This window comes from Pseudophryne corroboree, chromosome 2 (assembly GCF_028390025.1).
Source record: "Pseudophryne corroboree isolate aPseCor3 chromosome 2, aPseCor3.hap2, whole genome shotgun sequence".
Classification (NCBI taxonomy): Eukaryota; Metazoa; Chordata; class Amphibia; order Anura; family Myobatrachidae; genus Pseudophryne; species Pseudophryne corroboree.
In genome coordinates, this window is record NC_086445.1 from 576,070,184 (window position 1) to 576,087,614 (window position 17,431).

The window sequence follows — 17,431 nt, forward strand, 5'->3', positions numbered from 1 at the left end:
AGCCAATTCTTTTTGAAAGAAAATGGATAGGGCCGAAATCTGGACCTTAATGGAGCCTAATTTAAGGCCCAAATCCACTCCAGTTTGTAGGAAGTGAAGGAAACGGCCCAGATGGAATTCTTCCGTAGGAGCATCCCTGGCCTCACACCAAGAAACATAACTTTGCCATATATGGTGATAATGTTTTGCTGTTACTTCCTTCCTAGCCTTTATCAGCGTAGGGATAACCTCAACCGGAAACACCTTTTTCCGCTAGGATCTGGCGTTCAACCGCCATGCCGTCAAACGCAGCCGCAGTAAGTCTTGGAACAGACAGGGTCCCTGTTGCAACAGGTCCCGCCTTAGAGGAAGAGGCCACGGATCTTCCGTGAGCATTTCCTGCAGATCTGGATACCAGGTCCGTCGTGGCCAATCTGGAACAACGAGGATTGTTCTCACTCCTTTTCTTCTTACTCTCTCAACACCTTGGGTATGAGAGGAAGAGGAGGAAATACATAGACGGACCGGAACACCCACGGTGTCACTAGGGCGTCTACCGCTACTGCCTGAGGGTCTCTGGACCTGGCGCAATACCTCTGTAGCTTTTTGTTGAGGCGGAACGCCATCATGTCTATCTGTGGCAGTTCCCACCGACTCACAATCTGTGCGAAGACTTCTGGATGAAGTCCCCACTCTCCCGGGTGTAGGTCGTGTCTGCTGAGGAAGTCTGCTTCCCAGTTGTCCACTCCCGGAATGAACACTGCTGACAGTGCGCTTACATGATTCTCCGCCCAGCGAAGAATCCTGGTAGCTTCCGCCATTGCCGCTCTGCTCCTTGTGCCGCCTTGGCGGTTTACATGGGCCACTGCGGTGATGTTGTCTGACTGGATCAGAACTGGTTGGTCGCGAAGTAAGGCCTCCGCTTGACGTAGGGCGTTGTATATGGCCCTTAGTTCCAGGATGTTGATGTGCAGACAAGTCTCCTGACTTGACCAAAGACCCTGGAAATTTCTTACCTGTGTGACTGCTCCCCAACCTCGGAGGCTTGCGTCCGTGGTCACCAGGATCCAATCCTGAATGCCGAATCTGCGGCCCTCGAGAAGGTGAGCACTCTGCAGCCACCACAGGAGCGACACCCTGGCCCTGGGGGACAGGGTGATCAACCGATGCATCTGTAGATGTGATCCGGACCACTTGTCCAACAGATCCCATTGGAAAATCCTCGCATGGAACCTGCCAAAGGGAATGGCCTCGTATGAGGCCACCATCTTTCCCAGGACTCGAGTGCAATGATGCACGGACACCTGTCTTGATTTCAAAAGGTTCCTGACCAGAGTCATAAGTTCCTGGGCTTTTTCTATCGGAAGAGAAACCCTTTTCTGGGTCGTGTCCAGAATCATGCCCAAGAAAGGCAGACAAGTCGTAGGAACCAACTGCGACTTTGGGATATTGAGAATCCAGCCGTGTTGTTGTAACACTTTCAGTGAAAGAGATACGCTGTTCAGCAACTGCTCTCTTGATCTCGCTTTTATGAGGAGATCGTCAAAGTACAGGATAATTGTGACACCCTGCTTGCGCAGGAGCACCATCATTTCCGCCATTACCTTGGTGAAAATCCTCGGAGCTATTGAGAGACCAAATGGCAACGTCTGAAATTGGTAGTGACAGTCCTGTACCGCAAATCTGAAGTACGCCTGATGAGGTGGATAAATGGGGAAATGAAGGTACGCATCCTTTATGTCCAGTGACACCATAAAATCCCCCCTTCCAGGCTGGCGATGACCGCTCTTAGCGATTCCAGCTTGAACTTGAACCTCTTCAAGTATAGGTTCAGAGATTTTAAATTCAATATGGGTCTGACCGAACCGTCTGGTTTCGGAACCACAAACATGGTCGAATAATAACCCCTTCCCTGTTGAAGGAGGGGAACCTCGACCACCACCTGCTGAAGATAAAATTTTTGTATTGCATTTAACACTAATCTCCCTCTCTAGGGGGGAAGACGGTAGGGCCGATTTGAAAAACCGGCGAGGAGGCACCTCTTCGAATTCCAGCTTGTAACCCTGAGACACAATTTCTATTGCCCAGGGATCCACCTGGGAGTGAACCCACATGTGGCTGAAATTCCGAAGACGCGCCCCCACTGGCCCCGACTCCGCCAGTGGAGCCCCAGCGTCATGCGGTGGATTTTGCAGAGGCCGGGGAGGACTTCTGTTCCTGGGAACTAGCTGTACTGTGCAGCTTCTTTCCTCTGCCCCTCCCTCTGGCAAGAAAGGACGCACCTCGGATTTTCTTGTTTCTTTGTGAACGAAAGAACTGCATTTGATAATGCGGTGCTCTCTTAGGCTGTGAGGGAACATAAGGCAAAAAAATTGACTTTCCAGCCGTAGCTGTGGAGACCAGGTCCGAGACCTTCACCGAACAATTCCTCACCCCTTTAAGGTAAAACCTCCATATGTCGTTTAGAGTCGGCATCACCCGTCCATTGCCGAGTCCACAGGACCCTTCTGGAAGAAATCGACATAGCGTTTATTCTAGAACCCAGCAGACTAATGTCTCTTTGAGCATGTCTCATATAAAAGGACAGCGTCTTTAATATGCCCCAGGGTCAATAAAACAGTATCCCTATCTAGGGTATCCAACTCCTCTGATAAAGGTATCAGTCCATGCCGCTACTGCACTACACACCCAGGCCGACGCGATTGCCGGTCTGAGCAAGGTACCTGAATGTGTATAAATGGACTTCAGGGTACCCTCCTGTTTGCGATCAGCAGCATCCTTGAGGGTAGCCATATCCTGGGACGGCAGGGCTACCTTTTTGGATAAGCGTGTTAAAGCTTTGTCCACCCTAGGGGAGGATTCCCATCGTAACCTGTCCGTTGGCGGGAAAGGATACGCCATAAGAATCCGTTTGGAAATCTGCAGTTTTTTATCTGGAGATTCCCAAGCTTTTTCACATAACTCATTCAGTTCGTGTGAGGGGGGAAAAGTTACCTCAGGTTTCTTTCCCTTATACATATAAACCCTTGTGTCAAGGACAGGGATTTCCCTCTGTGATATGCAAAACTTCCTTAATTGCTATAATCATATATCGGAGTGATTTAGCCAACTTTGGCTGTAACTTTGCATTATCGTAATCGACACTGGAGTCCGAATCCATGTCGGTATCTGTGTCAACAATTTTGGATAGTGGGCGCTTATGAGACCCAGACGGTCCCTGCGACATAGGATCAGGCAAGCGTTGAGACCCTGCCTGTCCCAATGCATCAGCCTTGTCTAATCTTTTATGCAAAGATCCACATATCCATCCAATCAGGTGTCGGCGCAGTCGGCGGAGACACCACATTCATTTGCTCCCGCTCCTCTCCCACATAGCCTTCCACATCAGACATGTCGACACAAGCGTACCGACACACCACACACACAGGGAATGTCCTTTCTGAAGACAGTTCCCCGAAGAGGCCCTTTGGAGAGACGGAGAGAGAGTATGCCAGTACACACCCCAGCGCTATATAACCCAGGAATAACACAGTAACTTAATGTTAACCCAGTAGCTGCTGTTTATATACTTTTATGCGCCTAATTATGTGCCCCCCCTCTCTTTTCAACCCTCTTCTACCGTGTATCAGCAGGGGAGAGCCTGGGGAGCTTCCTCTCAGCGTGCTGTGGAAAAAAATGGCGCTGGTGAGTGCTGAGGGAGAAGCCCCGCCCCCCTCGGCGGCTGGCTTCTGTCCCGCTTACATTTTATTTCTTTGGCGGGGGCTCCTACATATATACAGTGCCCAGCTGTATATATGTGTTCATTTGCCAGAATGAGGTCCCAAATGCTGCCCAGGGTGCGCCCCCCCCCCTGCACCCTAACAGTGACCGGAGAATGTGTAGGTGTGTGGAGCAATGGCGCACAGCTGCAGTGCTGTGTGTTACCTCCAGTTAAGATCCAGTGAAGATCCAGTGAAGATCACGAAGTCTTTTGCCGCCTGTGAAGCCTTCTTGCTTCTCATACTCACCCGGCTTCAGTCTTCCGGCTCTGCGAGGGGGACGGCGGCGCGGCTCTGGGACGGACGGCGAGGGTGAGATCCTGCGTACCGATCCCTCTGGAGCTAATGGTGTCCAGTAGCCTAAGAAGCAGGACCTAGCTTCAGAGAGTAGGGCTGCTTCTCTCCCCTCAGTCCCACAATGCAGCAGAGTTCCCTGAAAATAAAAAAACAAACAAAAAAAACTTTCTATCAGCAAACTCAGGAGAGCTCACTGAAAAGCACCCAGCTCCTCTGGGCACAGAATCAAACTGAGGTCTGGAGGAGGGGCAGAGAGGAAGGAGCCAGTGCACACCAGGAACTAAATTCTTTCTTAAAGTGCCCATGTCTCCTGCGGAGCCCGTCTCTCCCCATAGTCCTTACGGAGTCCCCAGCATCCTCTAGGACGTTAGAGAAATTAAGGATACTACCTGTTTTTTTACAACGGCTATCACACATCGGCGAGATTCCACATGACAGCATTCTGTGTACACTGTAGTCTGTATACGTCCATTCCTCACCAAAAAGGACTGGCGGCAGTAAGGCGGTTCTATGAGACTCAATCTATTACTGACCTGGAGATTGAGTTATTCATGAAGCTCCTAGAACTAACTCTTACAAAGAACTATTTTATCTACGACGGCCAGTTCTACCGGCATCTGTCAGGTTGCGCTATGGACAGTAACGTGGCGCCAATCTATGCGAACATTTTCATGTTCCAAGAAGAAACACAGATGTTTTTCAACTATGACGAACACTTGCAGCACATTAAATGCTACATGCGTTACATTGACGACCTGTTCATTATATGGACAGGCAGTGAAGAATCACTGCCGTATGATTGAGGGGATAAACAATCGGAATTCCACCATTAAAGTCACCTTCCAATATAGTCCCACCTCAATTCACTATTTGGACGTTTTGGTCTCACTCACTTCCAACAAACTACATACTGAAGCATATTCCAAGCCGACGGACAGAAATACTTTCCTACTGGCATCAAGTTACCATCCTAAACCTCTTAAACGTGGCTTACCGAAATCTCAAATGATGAGGGAGGCACGAATTGCCGATAACCCCATCACTGCAGCCACGGGCATAGATAACATCATTGCTAGGTTTGTAGCACGAGGCTACAATCTTAACCTTCTGAGACAACAGAAGCAGGAAGTCCTGTCCATAGGCAGAGACCAATTACTGCAACCGAAAGAACGCAACAGAGATGTAGCAATACCTTGGAAGATGGCTTTCACAACATCGTGTCAGGTTGTACAACGAGCAAGCCATGCATTATGGCAGATTGTTGCGTCAGACAAAGATCTACAGTGCTTTAGACAGAAGCGCCCTATGGCCTGTTACACCAGGGGTAGAAATATCCGGGATATGGTCGTCCATGCGGACATTACGGGCTTTAAGAAATCACAAGTGGAACCCTTACAGGTGCCCTCGTTGCACCACTTGCTCCCATATGATCATGGGCAGTGTATTTAAACACCCACAAACGGTCCGCATTTTTACGATCAAACATGCATTATCCTGTTTGTCAACACACGTCGTATACATCATCATCATGTTCCCATGTAATTTATATTACGTGGGCAAAACCATCCACACTGTTCAAGAAAGTATGGCCCTCCATCACTCCTCAATTAATAAAGCACTTAAATCCAAGGTGGCTGATCAGCCAGTGGCACGCCACTTTCTACAGGCGGGCCACACTCTGGCTGAATTGAAACATATTCTAATTGACCATATTCCATTAACGCTAAGAGGAGGGGATCGTGATGGAAGACTACTCAGATGTAAAAGCAGGTGGATTCACACCCTTAACACGGTATCCCCGTTTGGCATGAATAAACGTCAAAATTGGACTGTGTTTGGAGGACTCTGACCACTAATAAATACTATGTAGTCCTACATTTAGTAATATGAACACATAGAGTGTACATATTTATGTGATCAGCAATCTTACAAGGACTTTTAACCACTAATGTATAGTGCTTGATTGATATAGCCTTATGCTTTAAGAGCATGTCATATTTAGGAACATAGTTTTAGGTCTTTGTTGCATATAACACTAATTGTTACATCATAATACTGGTTCCTTTCTCTACAGGTAATGAGATGGTGCCTGGCATCTACACAGCTACAAGTCTGCCTGTTTGTTTTTTTCACGTGTGCTCGTTTATTTTAGTTTTCATACAAGTGATCCATTTCTGACATCTACCCGTCATATAACATATTGTTGTTGTTATATTTAATGGAGTAATGACCCTTTAATATGCATATGCCATGTTTATTGCTATATGCTGACAGGATGATGTACAGATCGCTGCCTGGAGGGCCTGGGAGAACACTCAGCGGCATCATGGTAACCTGACAGCCACAGCGTTGACGGGTTGCCGGGGCAACCAAGGCTAGCCGCTGCAGACGGAAGCGCCCGCTGGACCCGGCTCTCCCGCGGCGAGATGACTCCTACCTATTTAGGTAAGATGGGTTTGTTTGTCTTAATTGTTCTCTATCACTAATGCCTGCCTTGAAAACGGTGCACCGAAACGTTGGGCGTTCTAGGCATATTTACCATGGATGCAATTTAGTAAAAAATTGTTCTTACTACATTTTGCGAGTGCCACAGGACTCTGTATCCGCTATCGTTATCATTACTGAAGGCACCCATGAAAACAACCCCAGCACTGAGTGACGGTTGTACTTTGCACACGTACGTACGTACGTACGTACGTACGTACGTACGTACGTACGTACGTACGTACATATATATATATTTCCCCCCCCCACAAACTGGTAAATTAAGAAGGGGAACCTACAGTAAAAACTAACATCTTTTCTCCACAACGACTACAGCAGGAGGGAGTTGCAGTTGGACGGTGGTGACCAGGTAAGCGGGGAAGCTATCTTTAGCAGAAAGACCCAGGGTGGCTAGTTGGGGACACAGCTCTTCTGCTCCCACACTAAAGCACCAGGGAGCAATTTCATTCCTAATGCATTGCCATTTCAACCCCCCCCGGCGGTACCCAAGTACACCGACCTACTGTTCAAAGACGTCTGGCCAGAAGTAGTCTGTAAATAAGACGCATTTTAATGGAAAAAGGTTTCACAAAAAGATGCTACCGAGTCACGCCAAAGCATGGTGTGACTAGAAGGGCTGTTTAACGTGCAGGGAGGCTAGATGTAAGTGGGCACACCTGTAAGCATCTGTGTACGTATGTACCTCCCCTGATTTAAGTAAGATAGCGTTCCTTTTGAAAAAAAATTATTGGCTGTGTTTTTTTAAAAGCCAGTTCCCACCTTCCGGTCCTTTTGGTGGAAAGCCAAAAGGAAAGTAGAGCAATCAGAGAGCCATCCACAAAAGGTAGCAGGGTAAGGCTGCAGTCTTGGGCGCACTATGTAGGATTTCCATGGGAGGAATAGGTCACGTCTAGAAATGGTGTATTCTACTTTTGGGTCAGGAACAATAGTTTAGGTTCTCTGGAGGGTCAGGTCTTTATGAGTAGCACAAGCAAAACAACTTCCAGTTCATCACTGGGATTTGAACTCTGAGAGGTTGCCCGTTACCATTCCTGATAAACATTAAATATGTTAGTATGCTGTTGCTACTGGCAACACTCATAAAGATGTCTGAACTTCACATAAGTGAGTACAATGTCCAATAATTCTAAGTCTTCTGGCATTTAAACCTAGAAAATTTACCTAGCATTTAATGTGGCGTAGTGGCTGCAGGTATACCATCATTTGAGAAGTGTGGTAAAAAAAAAAAAAGAAGTAAAAAAAAATTTTTTTGGGGGGGGGGGAGGGGGGGGATTGCCTTTATGTCTTGAGATAGTCTCCCTTGAGGGTGATGTACTTGGGTCCAGAGAATTTCCAATTTTTAATACCATCAGAAAAGTAGGGTGTCTCACAGCCTGCCAAATATTCATTGTCGGAGTCAATGATTTACTCATTCAACGAGAATTTCTTCCCACAGGGATTGATTTTTAAATTTGGCAATAGGAGGTCGCAACAGGCCAAAACAGGAGAACAGGGGGGGATGGGCAATCAGTTCGAAAACATATTCTTGCAATTTTGCTATTGCGACAGTTGACTTGTGGAACGGCACATTACCTTGGTGAAAGAGCACTTTTTTTGCATGCCAATCTTTGCCTTTTTTTTTTCAGCTCTTCTTTCAAACAATTGAAATAAAGTTGCGTAGTACTCTTCTGCTTGACAAAGCTGCACATGCAGAAAAACGCATTGGTTTAAAGACTAGGCATCTGTGAAAGTGGAGACCAGTCTAGAAGTCCAACATTGGGAGCTCATTCATCTAACTGACGCTGACTGGAGCCTTACAGCCGGGATCTTGCTGTGGTCTGCGTTAAACAAGTAAATTACTGAAAGCAGCTCAAGCTACCACGCAACACGAAAGTTCCTCCTATACATAAGGACTACGACCTTTATTAGAGGATCGTTCACAAGAGTGAACTGGTAATTAACGACAAGTGCTTACCTCCTTAGGACTGTGGCAAATCTCCCAGGACATTAAATACAATCCCAGCATAAGCACTGGGCTAATAACACAGCAGTGCTATTTTTTCCCATGATTTAAAGTGATTAAGTTTGATTTAAAGATGATTTAAAGTTTTCTGTTGCAACAGTAACATTTTTATGAAGTGTCATTTTATTAATTTCTTCTTTATTGTATAAATAAATATTTCAATTGTTTTATACCTTCCCCAGCTGAAAGCACTGTTAAATTTCTACACGTTTATCTTGTTTAAAAAGGGCCAACTATCCCTGTTTTTCAGCTGCTGTTGATCAGGCAACTCACTCTAGCGCCAGATCTGCTACCTTTTTCCACTCTTCTGTTTTTATTTTACCCTTTTCCAAGTGTGATAATTCCTTTGGAATCCCAAAAAGACAGTAGCCATCACCTTTCCAATAAATAAAACAGTCTGACTTCTTCGGCACACTTTCACCTAGCATTGTTCAGTGTTTTGACTGCTTCTTCAAACCAAGAGTGTAGTGGCGGATCCAAGTTTCGTCCACAGTCACGAATCGATGTCAAAAATCCTGTGAATTGGGCTTAAACATCACCAAACACTGCACTGAAACGTCCGTTTCACGTCAGCAATTGCAGCACCAATCATGCACAAAGCTTTTTCATTTGTCATTTTTCACGCAGACTGTTGTGCACTCATTCTGTCGAGATGTCTACAGATTCAGCCATGTCATGTACCTTCACTTGGTGATCTTCCATAACAGTACCATGGATTTTTGCTATCACATCCGAAGTGGTGAGCTCTACTGGGTTTCTGGAGAACGCGTCGTCTTCAGTGCAGGGTCGCCTTCGTTTAGTTTATCCAAAAACAGTCTTCAACACAGGATCTGGAGTCCCCATTAACGTTCCAGTCAAAGGGATTGTAGTGCCATATCATAGAAATTTACCACACTTACGAAACGACTTATTTGCGACAGGGCTTTTTAACAGGATGGATACTCTCAGTGTTCAAAGACCACATAATGGCATTATAGGGACAATGGCATGCAAGCTCCACACTTAACTGGCAGGGTTTAATCACTGTGGTGACAGCTCTTACCCTTCCAAATCACTACACGCTTATTCAGTGTTCAAATTCCAGGTCTGCATGTAGGACATTATTCACATGTTCATTAACTCTTCAAGAGAACAGTGAATTTTTCCACCTTATTATAAACTAGTTTAGGCTATACAGGGTTTTGTTTTTTTTATTCTAAAAACAGGTAAAAGTATCCCATATCCAAAATGCTTGGGACCAGAAGTATTTTGGATATGGGATTTTACAGAAATTTTGAATAATTGCATACCATAATAAGATATCATGGCGATGAGAACCAAGTCTAACCACAGCATGCATTTATGTTTCATATACACCTTACACACACAGCCTGAAGGTAATTTAATACAAATTTTTAATAACCGTTAATTAAACAAAGTTTGTGTACATTGAGCTATCAGAAAAAAAGGTTTCACTATATCAGTCTCACTCCAAAAATTCCATATTTTGGAATATTTGGATTTGGGATACTGAACCTGTACAACTTAAAGAGAAAAAGGATTCTAAAAAACTTAATTCTTCAGTTCTTTTTTTCTTGAAGTTCAGTATGTTGCTACCATTTCCAGCAAATGGAGTTGCCAATGCTGGTAGGGACATTAAAAATAGGTTTACAAAATTAATTCACTTATAGACAACACGTGCATTATATACTGTTCCTCTCCAGTAATACTTACATTACTCTTAAATTTGTCTTTCACACTGGCACGAATAATATCTAAGGACTCCTCTTCAGCATCACTCCCTGAATCTTTATCAAATAGATCCCCATCTGCTAGTAAGCAGCCACTGTCATTTAAAGGAGGGAATTCTTCCATCTGAGTAGAGAGAAAAACAAAAACGCACAAACATTTTTGTAGAAGAACATTGTGTAGAGCAGTAGTTCCCATACGGTGTGCCGTGGCACCCTGGGGTGTCTTGGGACACTTGCAGGGGTGCCTTGGATTGGAAATTCAGGATCAGTTCAAAATTTTTATGGTTAATGTAATACGCAAAACTAGTGCTGGTGGCTGCTAACCATAAAATACATGGACAAACAGAAGCAAATCCTGTCCTTCGCCACATAACTGAGCCTAAGCATGACATATAAATACAATTTAATGTCATTTTTCTAACTTCACCAATAAGAAACGTTTGGCCTAGGGGTGCCGTGAAAAAAACAAATAAATAAAAAAAAAAAAAAATCTGATACTCAATGGTGCAGTGATTTAAAAAAAAAAAAGTTTGGGAACCACTGGTGAAAAACTAATGTTTTAGTGTAGCGCCATCAGGTTCTTTATCAAAGTAAAAATAGGATTTTAATTACCTACAGGTAAAACCCTTTTCTCGTACTCCGTAGAGGATACCGGGGACCATTTAGTACCATGGGGTACAGACGGGTCCACTATGAGCCATGGTCACTAAGAATTTGATAGTGTGGGCTGGCTCCTCCCTCTATGCTCCTCCTACCAGATTCAGTCAAGGAAACTGTGCCCGAGGAGACGGACATACTTTGAGAGAAGGATAAAAAGGATAGTGGTGAGATTCTGAACCAGCACACACAAAACAAGAGGAAAGTGATGCTAACCAAACCTGAAAAAGGAACTGCAACAGCTTAACAAACCAGAACACTTAACCAAGTAACAGTGCAGGAAGAACAAAGCATCCTCTACGGACTACGAGAAAAGGATTTACCGGTAGGTAATTAAAATCCTATTTTCTCTTACATCCTAGAGCAGAGGTTCTCAAACTCGGTCCTCGGGAGCCCACACAGTGCATGTTTTGCAGGTAACCCAGCAGGTGCACAGGTGTATTAATTACTCACCGACACATTTGTCAAAGTCAGAAAAATATCACGCTACACACTGCCATATTTGCACCTCATGCGAGTGCCTGTTGCACGTTCATGAGCCCTGCCGTGCGTGCGCATACTCGCTGTTGCGTGCACCCGCGGGCGCACAGTGTGCGCATTTACGGTAAAGTTTATGTGCGTCTGGCGGGCGACTCGTTCGTAACATATTTTAACTATATAATGTATTTTGTAGATTATGGTCCCTTTGATAGAATCTGAAAGTTTAGTTAAGGTAGCATGTTCATAGACAGAGAGATCCCTCTTTGTTTGATACGAAGGGTCAGACAAGGGTTATACAGTGGTGTTTAGTATCCATCGGAAGAGTATTTAATTAGCAATATTCCGGTGTTGGTTTGAAGCAGATTAATCGCTCGTGCGAATAGTTATGGACATAAGAAGTTTATGTACTTTTACTATTATTTGCACTTACTTATCCATGCGGCGGGAAAACCTAGTTTCCCACCCACCTGAGCAGTTGGAAATAGTCACAGCCCACCTGTATGAATCAACCTATGACCTTTTGTTATAATGCGAAGACGAATTCCTGTGTCCAATGAACAATGAGATTGTAGGGACCATTGAATTGTATTGTGTGTGGGGCATAAATAGACAAGACGATCATATCCAGCTCTCACTCTTCAACGGTTCTCATTGCTGATAATCGGGAGCTGGATATCCAGAGGTGCATGCGATTGTTTCCCTTGAGCGTAAGTTTTCTCCGCAATCATATTGTCTTTATTGGTATTGTGGGCCATATCTCTCTCTCTCTCTCTTCTCCTCTTTCTCTCATTTTCCCTTAAACGTACTTGTATTGTATTGTATTTCCTGTGTAGTTATCTGGTTAGTTAGTCTATGTTATATTGGTAGTGTATGACTTGTATTGTATTATTCTTTTGCAAGTATAACATTCATATAAGGCGTTAGACCCTAAGCCCGGTATTTGTGTATTTCTTATAGTGTTAAGTATTCTCAGAGCGTCGGAGACGCTCGAACAGCTTTAAGTTAATAAGGTTACATTGTGTTGCATCTACACCCCACCATTACACTAAGGTTTTTCTGTATAATACATTGTTCATGGTTTACATGTAAAGGTTTAACAGTGTGAGCGTCTGCGCCGCTGGTGATCTCCTCGTGGTCCCGAGCGTCCGCTACGCTATAGCGAACCATAACGTTAGTCGGCAACCAATAGCGGGCCTGCCTGTGATCTCTTGGCCGTGAGCAAACGTAACGCGTGAGCGTCTCGACTACGGCTAAGCGATTGTTACGCAACGTGCGTACCCTTACGGTACTCCAGACGTCAATAGCGTACAGTGTTCTTAGGCCTCTTAAAGGGTTTTAAGTAAGATAAATATTTAGCTTTATCACATTTTAAAAGGTCTACAGGTGGAGCTAATTATTTCACTTGCGATTCTGTGAGGAGACCTGCAAAACATGCACTGTGTGGGCCCCCGAGGACAGAGTTTGAGAACCTCTGTCCTAGAGGATACTGGGGATCCATTTAGTACCATGGGGAAGTACCAAAGCTCCCAAACTGGGTGGGAGAGTACCGAGGTTCCTGCAGAACTGATTGACCAAACTGAAGGTCCTCAGAGGCCAAAGTATCAAACTTGTAGAACTTTGCAAACGTGTTCGAACCTGACCAAGTAGCTGCTCGGCAGAGCTGTAAGGCCGAGACACCCCCGGCAGCCGCCCAAGTAGAGCCCACCGACCTAGGTCGAGTGGGCCTGTACAGACTTAGGAACCGGCAATCCTGCCGTGGAATAAGCATGCTGGATATTAAAACTGATCCAGTGCGCAACTGACTGCTTTGAAGTAGGACACCCAATCTTATTGGGATCGTAAAGAACGAACAGCGAGTCTGATTTCCTGTGACAAGCGGTTCTCTTCACATACACCTTCAAAGCCCTCACAACATCCAAAGACTTTGAAGTAACAGAGGTCTCGGTAACAACCTAAACCACAATGGGTTGGTTGATGTGAAACGCAGACACCACCTTAGGAAGAAATTGCAGACGAGTCCTGAGTTCAGCTCTGTCCTTATGGAAAAATATAGGGGCCTCTTGTGAGACAAAGCCCCCAGCTCCGATACACGTCTTGCTGAAGCCAAGGCCAACAGTGTGACGGTCTTCCACGTAAGACATTTTACGTCTACCTCCTGTAAAAGTTCAAACCAGTCCGTTTGAAGGAACTGCAGCACCAAATTGAGATCCCAAGGTGCCGTAGGAGGCACAAAAGGAGGCTGGATATGCAGAACCCCTTTCAATAACGTCTGGACCTCAGGGAGAGAAGCAATTTGTTTCTGAAAGAAAATGGACAAAGCCGCAATCTGGACTGTTATGGAGCGCAGACGCAGGCTCACATCCACACCCGACTGCAGTAAAAACAGGAAACGTCCGGAGCAATGAAAATTGCTTGAACCTTTTCCTGTTTTATTCTTCTTGGTATTCTTGGGATCAGCGTAAGTGGAAGGAACATGTACACCATCTGATAGACCCATGGAGTTGTCAGAGCGTCCACTGCCTGTGGGTCTCTCGACCTGGAATACCACCGCTTGAGCTTCTTGTTGAGACGAGAGGCCATCATGGTCGATTTGTGGACATCCCCACCGACGTGTCAAGCACCTGAACACCTATGGGTGAAGGCTCCACTCCCCTGGGTGCATGTAGTGTCTGCTGAGGAAGTCTGCTTCCCATTTGTCTACTCCCTGACTGAAGACCACTGACAGCGCCACAGCGTGTTTTTCTGCCCAGAGGAGAATTCTCGATACCTTTGACATTGCTGCTCTGCTTTTCGTTACGCCCTGTCGGTTTATGTACGTCGCTGCCGTCACATTGTCCGACTGAACCTGAATGGTCCGATCTTGAAGATATGAGGCCTGCAGAAGGGCGCTGTATATAGCCCTGAGTTCCAGAATGTTGATTGGAAGGACGACTTCCTGACTTGACCATCTTCCTTGAAACTGCACCCTCTGGGTGACTGTTCCCCAACCTCTGAGGTTTGCGTCTGTGGTTAGCAGATTCTAATTCTGAATCCCGAACCGTTGCCCTCGATTAGGTGAGAAGTCTGTAGCCACCACAGAAGGGAGATCCTGGCCTTTGGCGACAGACAGATCCTCTGGTGCATGTAATGATGTGATCCGGACTATTTGTCCAACAGATCGAGCTAGAAGGGTATTGCATGAAACCTGCCGTACTGAAGAGCCTAGTAAGAGGACAACATTTTCCCTAGAAGGCGAATGCATAGATGCACTGATATTCAGGTTGGCTTCAGGACATCCAGAACCAAATCAACTGGATTATCAATGTCTTTTCCAACGTAAGAAAAACTTCCTGCGACTGTGTCCAGTATCATTCCCAGAAATGGGAGCCTCCAAGTTGGCTCTAAGTGAGATTTAGGAAGATTTAGACTCCATCCGTGAACCAGGAGTAGTTTGGTTGTGAGACCAATGCTGTCCAACAACCTTTCCCTGGACGGTGCCTTTATCAGAAGATTGTCCAGGTACGGAATTATGTTCACTCCCTGCTTGCGAAGGAGAAACATCATCTCTACCATCACCTTGGCGAACACCCTTGGTGCCGTGGAGAGACCAAATGGCAGGGCCTGGAACTGGTAGTGACAGTCCTGCAGTGCAAACAGTAGATAAGCCTGGTGAGGCGGCCAGATCGGTATGTGAAGGTACGCATCCTTGATATCCAGAGACACTAGGAATTCCCAATCCTCCAGACCTGAGATCACCGCTCTCAGAGACTCCATCTTGATTTTGAACACTCGCAAGTACGAGATCAAAGATTTTAGATTTAAAATTGGCCTTACCGAACCGTCCGGTTTCGGTACTACAAATAAGAATTTACTCACCGGTAATTCTATTTCTCGTAGTCCGTAGTGGATGCTGGGACTCCGTAAGGACCACGGGGAACAGCGGCTCCGCAGGAGACTGGGCACAACTATAAAGAAAGCTTTAGACTACTGGTGTGCACTGGCTCCTCCCACTATGACCCTCCTCCAGACTTCAGTTAGGATACTGTGCCCGGAAGAGCTGACACAATAAGGAAGGATTTTGAATCCTGGGTAAGACTCATACCAGCCACACCAATCACACTGTATAACTCGTGATACAATACCCAGTTAACAGTATGATAACAACTGAGCCTCTCAACAGATGGCTCAACAATAACCCTTTAGTTAAACAATAACTATATACAAGTATTGCAGACAATCCGCACTTGAGATGGGCGCCCAGCATCCACTACGGACTACGAGAAATAGAATTACCGGTGAGTAAATTCTTATTTTCTCTGACGTCCTAAGTGGATGCTGGGACTCCGTAAGGACCATGGGGATAATACCAAAGCTCCCATACGGGCGGGAGAGTGCGGATGACTCTGCAGCACCGAATGGGCAAACTCTAGGTCCTCCTCAGCCAGGGTGTCAAACTTGTAGAATTTTGCAAATGTGTTTGACCCCGACCAAGTAGCTGCTCGGCAAAGTTGTAGAGCAGAGACCACTAGGGCAGCCGCCCAAGAAGAGCCCACCTTCCTCGTGGAATGGGCTTTCACTGATTTAGGATGCGGCAGTCCAGCCGCAGAATGTGCAAGCTGAATCGTACTACAGATCCAGCGAGCAATAGTCTGCTTTGAAGCAGGTGCACCCAACTTGTTGGGCGCATACAGGATAAATAGCGAGTCAGTCTTTCTGACTCCAGCTGTCCTGGAAACAGACTTTCAGGGCCCTGACTACGTCCAACAACTTGGAAGCCTCCAAGTCTTTAGTAGCCGCAGGCACCACGATAGGTTGGCTCAGATGAAAAGCTGATACCACTTTAGGGAGAAACTGGGGACGAGTCCTCAATTCTGCCCTATCCATATGGAAAATCAGATAAGGGCTTTTACATGACAAAGCCGCCAATTCTGTCACACGCCTGGCCGAAGCCAAGGCCAACAACATTACCACTTTCCACGTGAGATATTTCAAATCCACGGTTTTTAGTGGCTCAAACCAATGTGACTTTAGGAAATCCAACACCACGTTGAGATCCCAAGGTGCCACTGGAGGCACAAAAGGGGGCTGAATATGCAGCACTCCCTTAACAAAAGTCTGAACTTCAGGTAGTGAAGCCAGTTCTCTCTGGAAGAAAATCGATAGAGCCGAAATCTGGACCTTAATGGAACTCAATTTTAGGCCCATAGTCACCCCTGACTGCAGGAAGTGCAGAAATCGACCTAGCTGAAATTCCTCCGTTGGGGCCTTCCAGACCTCACACCACGCAACATATTTTCGCCAAATGCGGTGATAATGGTTTGCGGTAACTTCTTTCCTAGCTTTAATCAGCGTAGGAATGACTTCCTCCGGAATGCCCTTTTCCTTCAGGATCCGGTGTTCAACCGCCATGCCGTCAAACGCAGCCGCGGTAAGTCTTGGAACAGACAGGGCCCCTGCTGTAGCAGGTCCTGTCTGAGCGACAGAGGCCATGGGTCCTCTGAGATCATTTCTTGAAGTTCCGGGTACCAAGCTCTTCTTGGCCAATCCGGAACAATGAGTATAGTTCTTACTCCTCTTCTCCTTATTATCCTCAGTACCTTTGGTATGAGAGGAAGAGGAGGGAACACATAAACCGACCGGTACACCCACGGTGTCACTAGAGCATCCACAGATATCGCCTGAGGGTCTCTCGACCTGGCGCAATATCTTTCTAGCTTTTTGTTTAGGCAGGACGCCATCATGTCCACCTGTGGCCTTTCCCAACGGTTTACAATCATTTGGAAGACTTCTGGATGAAGTCCCCACTCTCCCGGGTGGAGGTCGTGCCTGCTGAGGAAGTCTGCTTCCCAGTTGTCCACTCCCGGAATGAACAGTGCTAACACGTGATTTTCCGCCCATCGGAGAATCCTTGTGGCTTCTGCCATCGCCGTCCTGCTTCTCGTGCCGCCCTGTCGGTTTACATGGGCGACCGCCGTGATGTTGTCTGACTGGATCAGTACCGGCTGGTTTTGAAGCAGGGGCATTGTAAATGGCTCTCAGTTCCA

General features: G+C 46.1%; 1 protein-coding gene across 4 annotated transcripts in view; it reads right to left on the reverse strand.

The window, feature by feature from the left end:
• The window catches only part of CLSPN (claspin), a 410,714-nt gene that overhangs the window by 298,982 nt on the left and 94,301 nt on the right, over positions 1–17,431 (reverse strand). For all 4 annotated transcript variants that reach the window (XM_063954464.1, XM_063954465.1, XM_063954463.1 and 1 more), the window contains exon 4: positions 10,255–10,395. In XM_063954464.1, the coding sequence (XP_063810534.1) occupies positions 10,255–10,395 (141 nt within the window). The remainder of the gene's footprint in view (positions 1–10,254; positions 10,396–17,431) is intronic.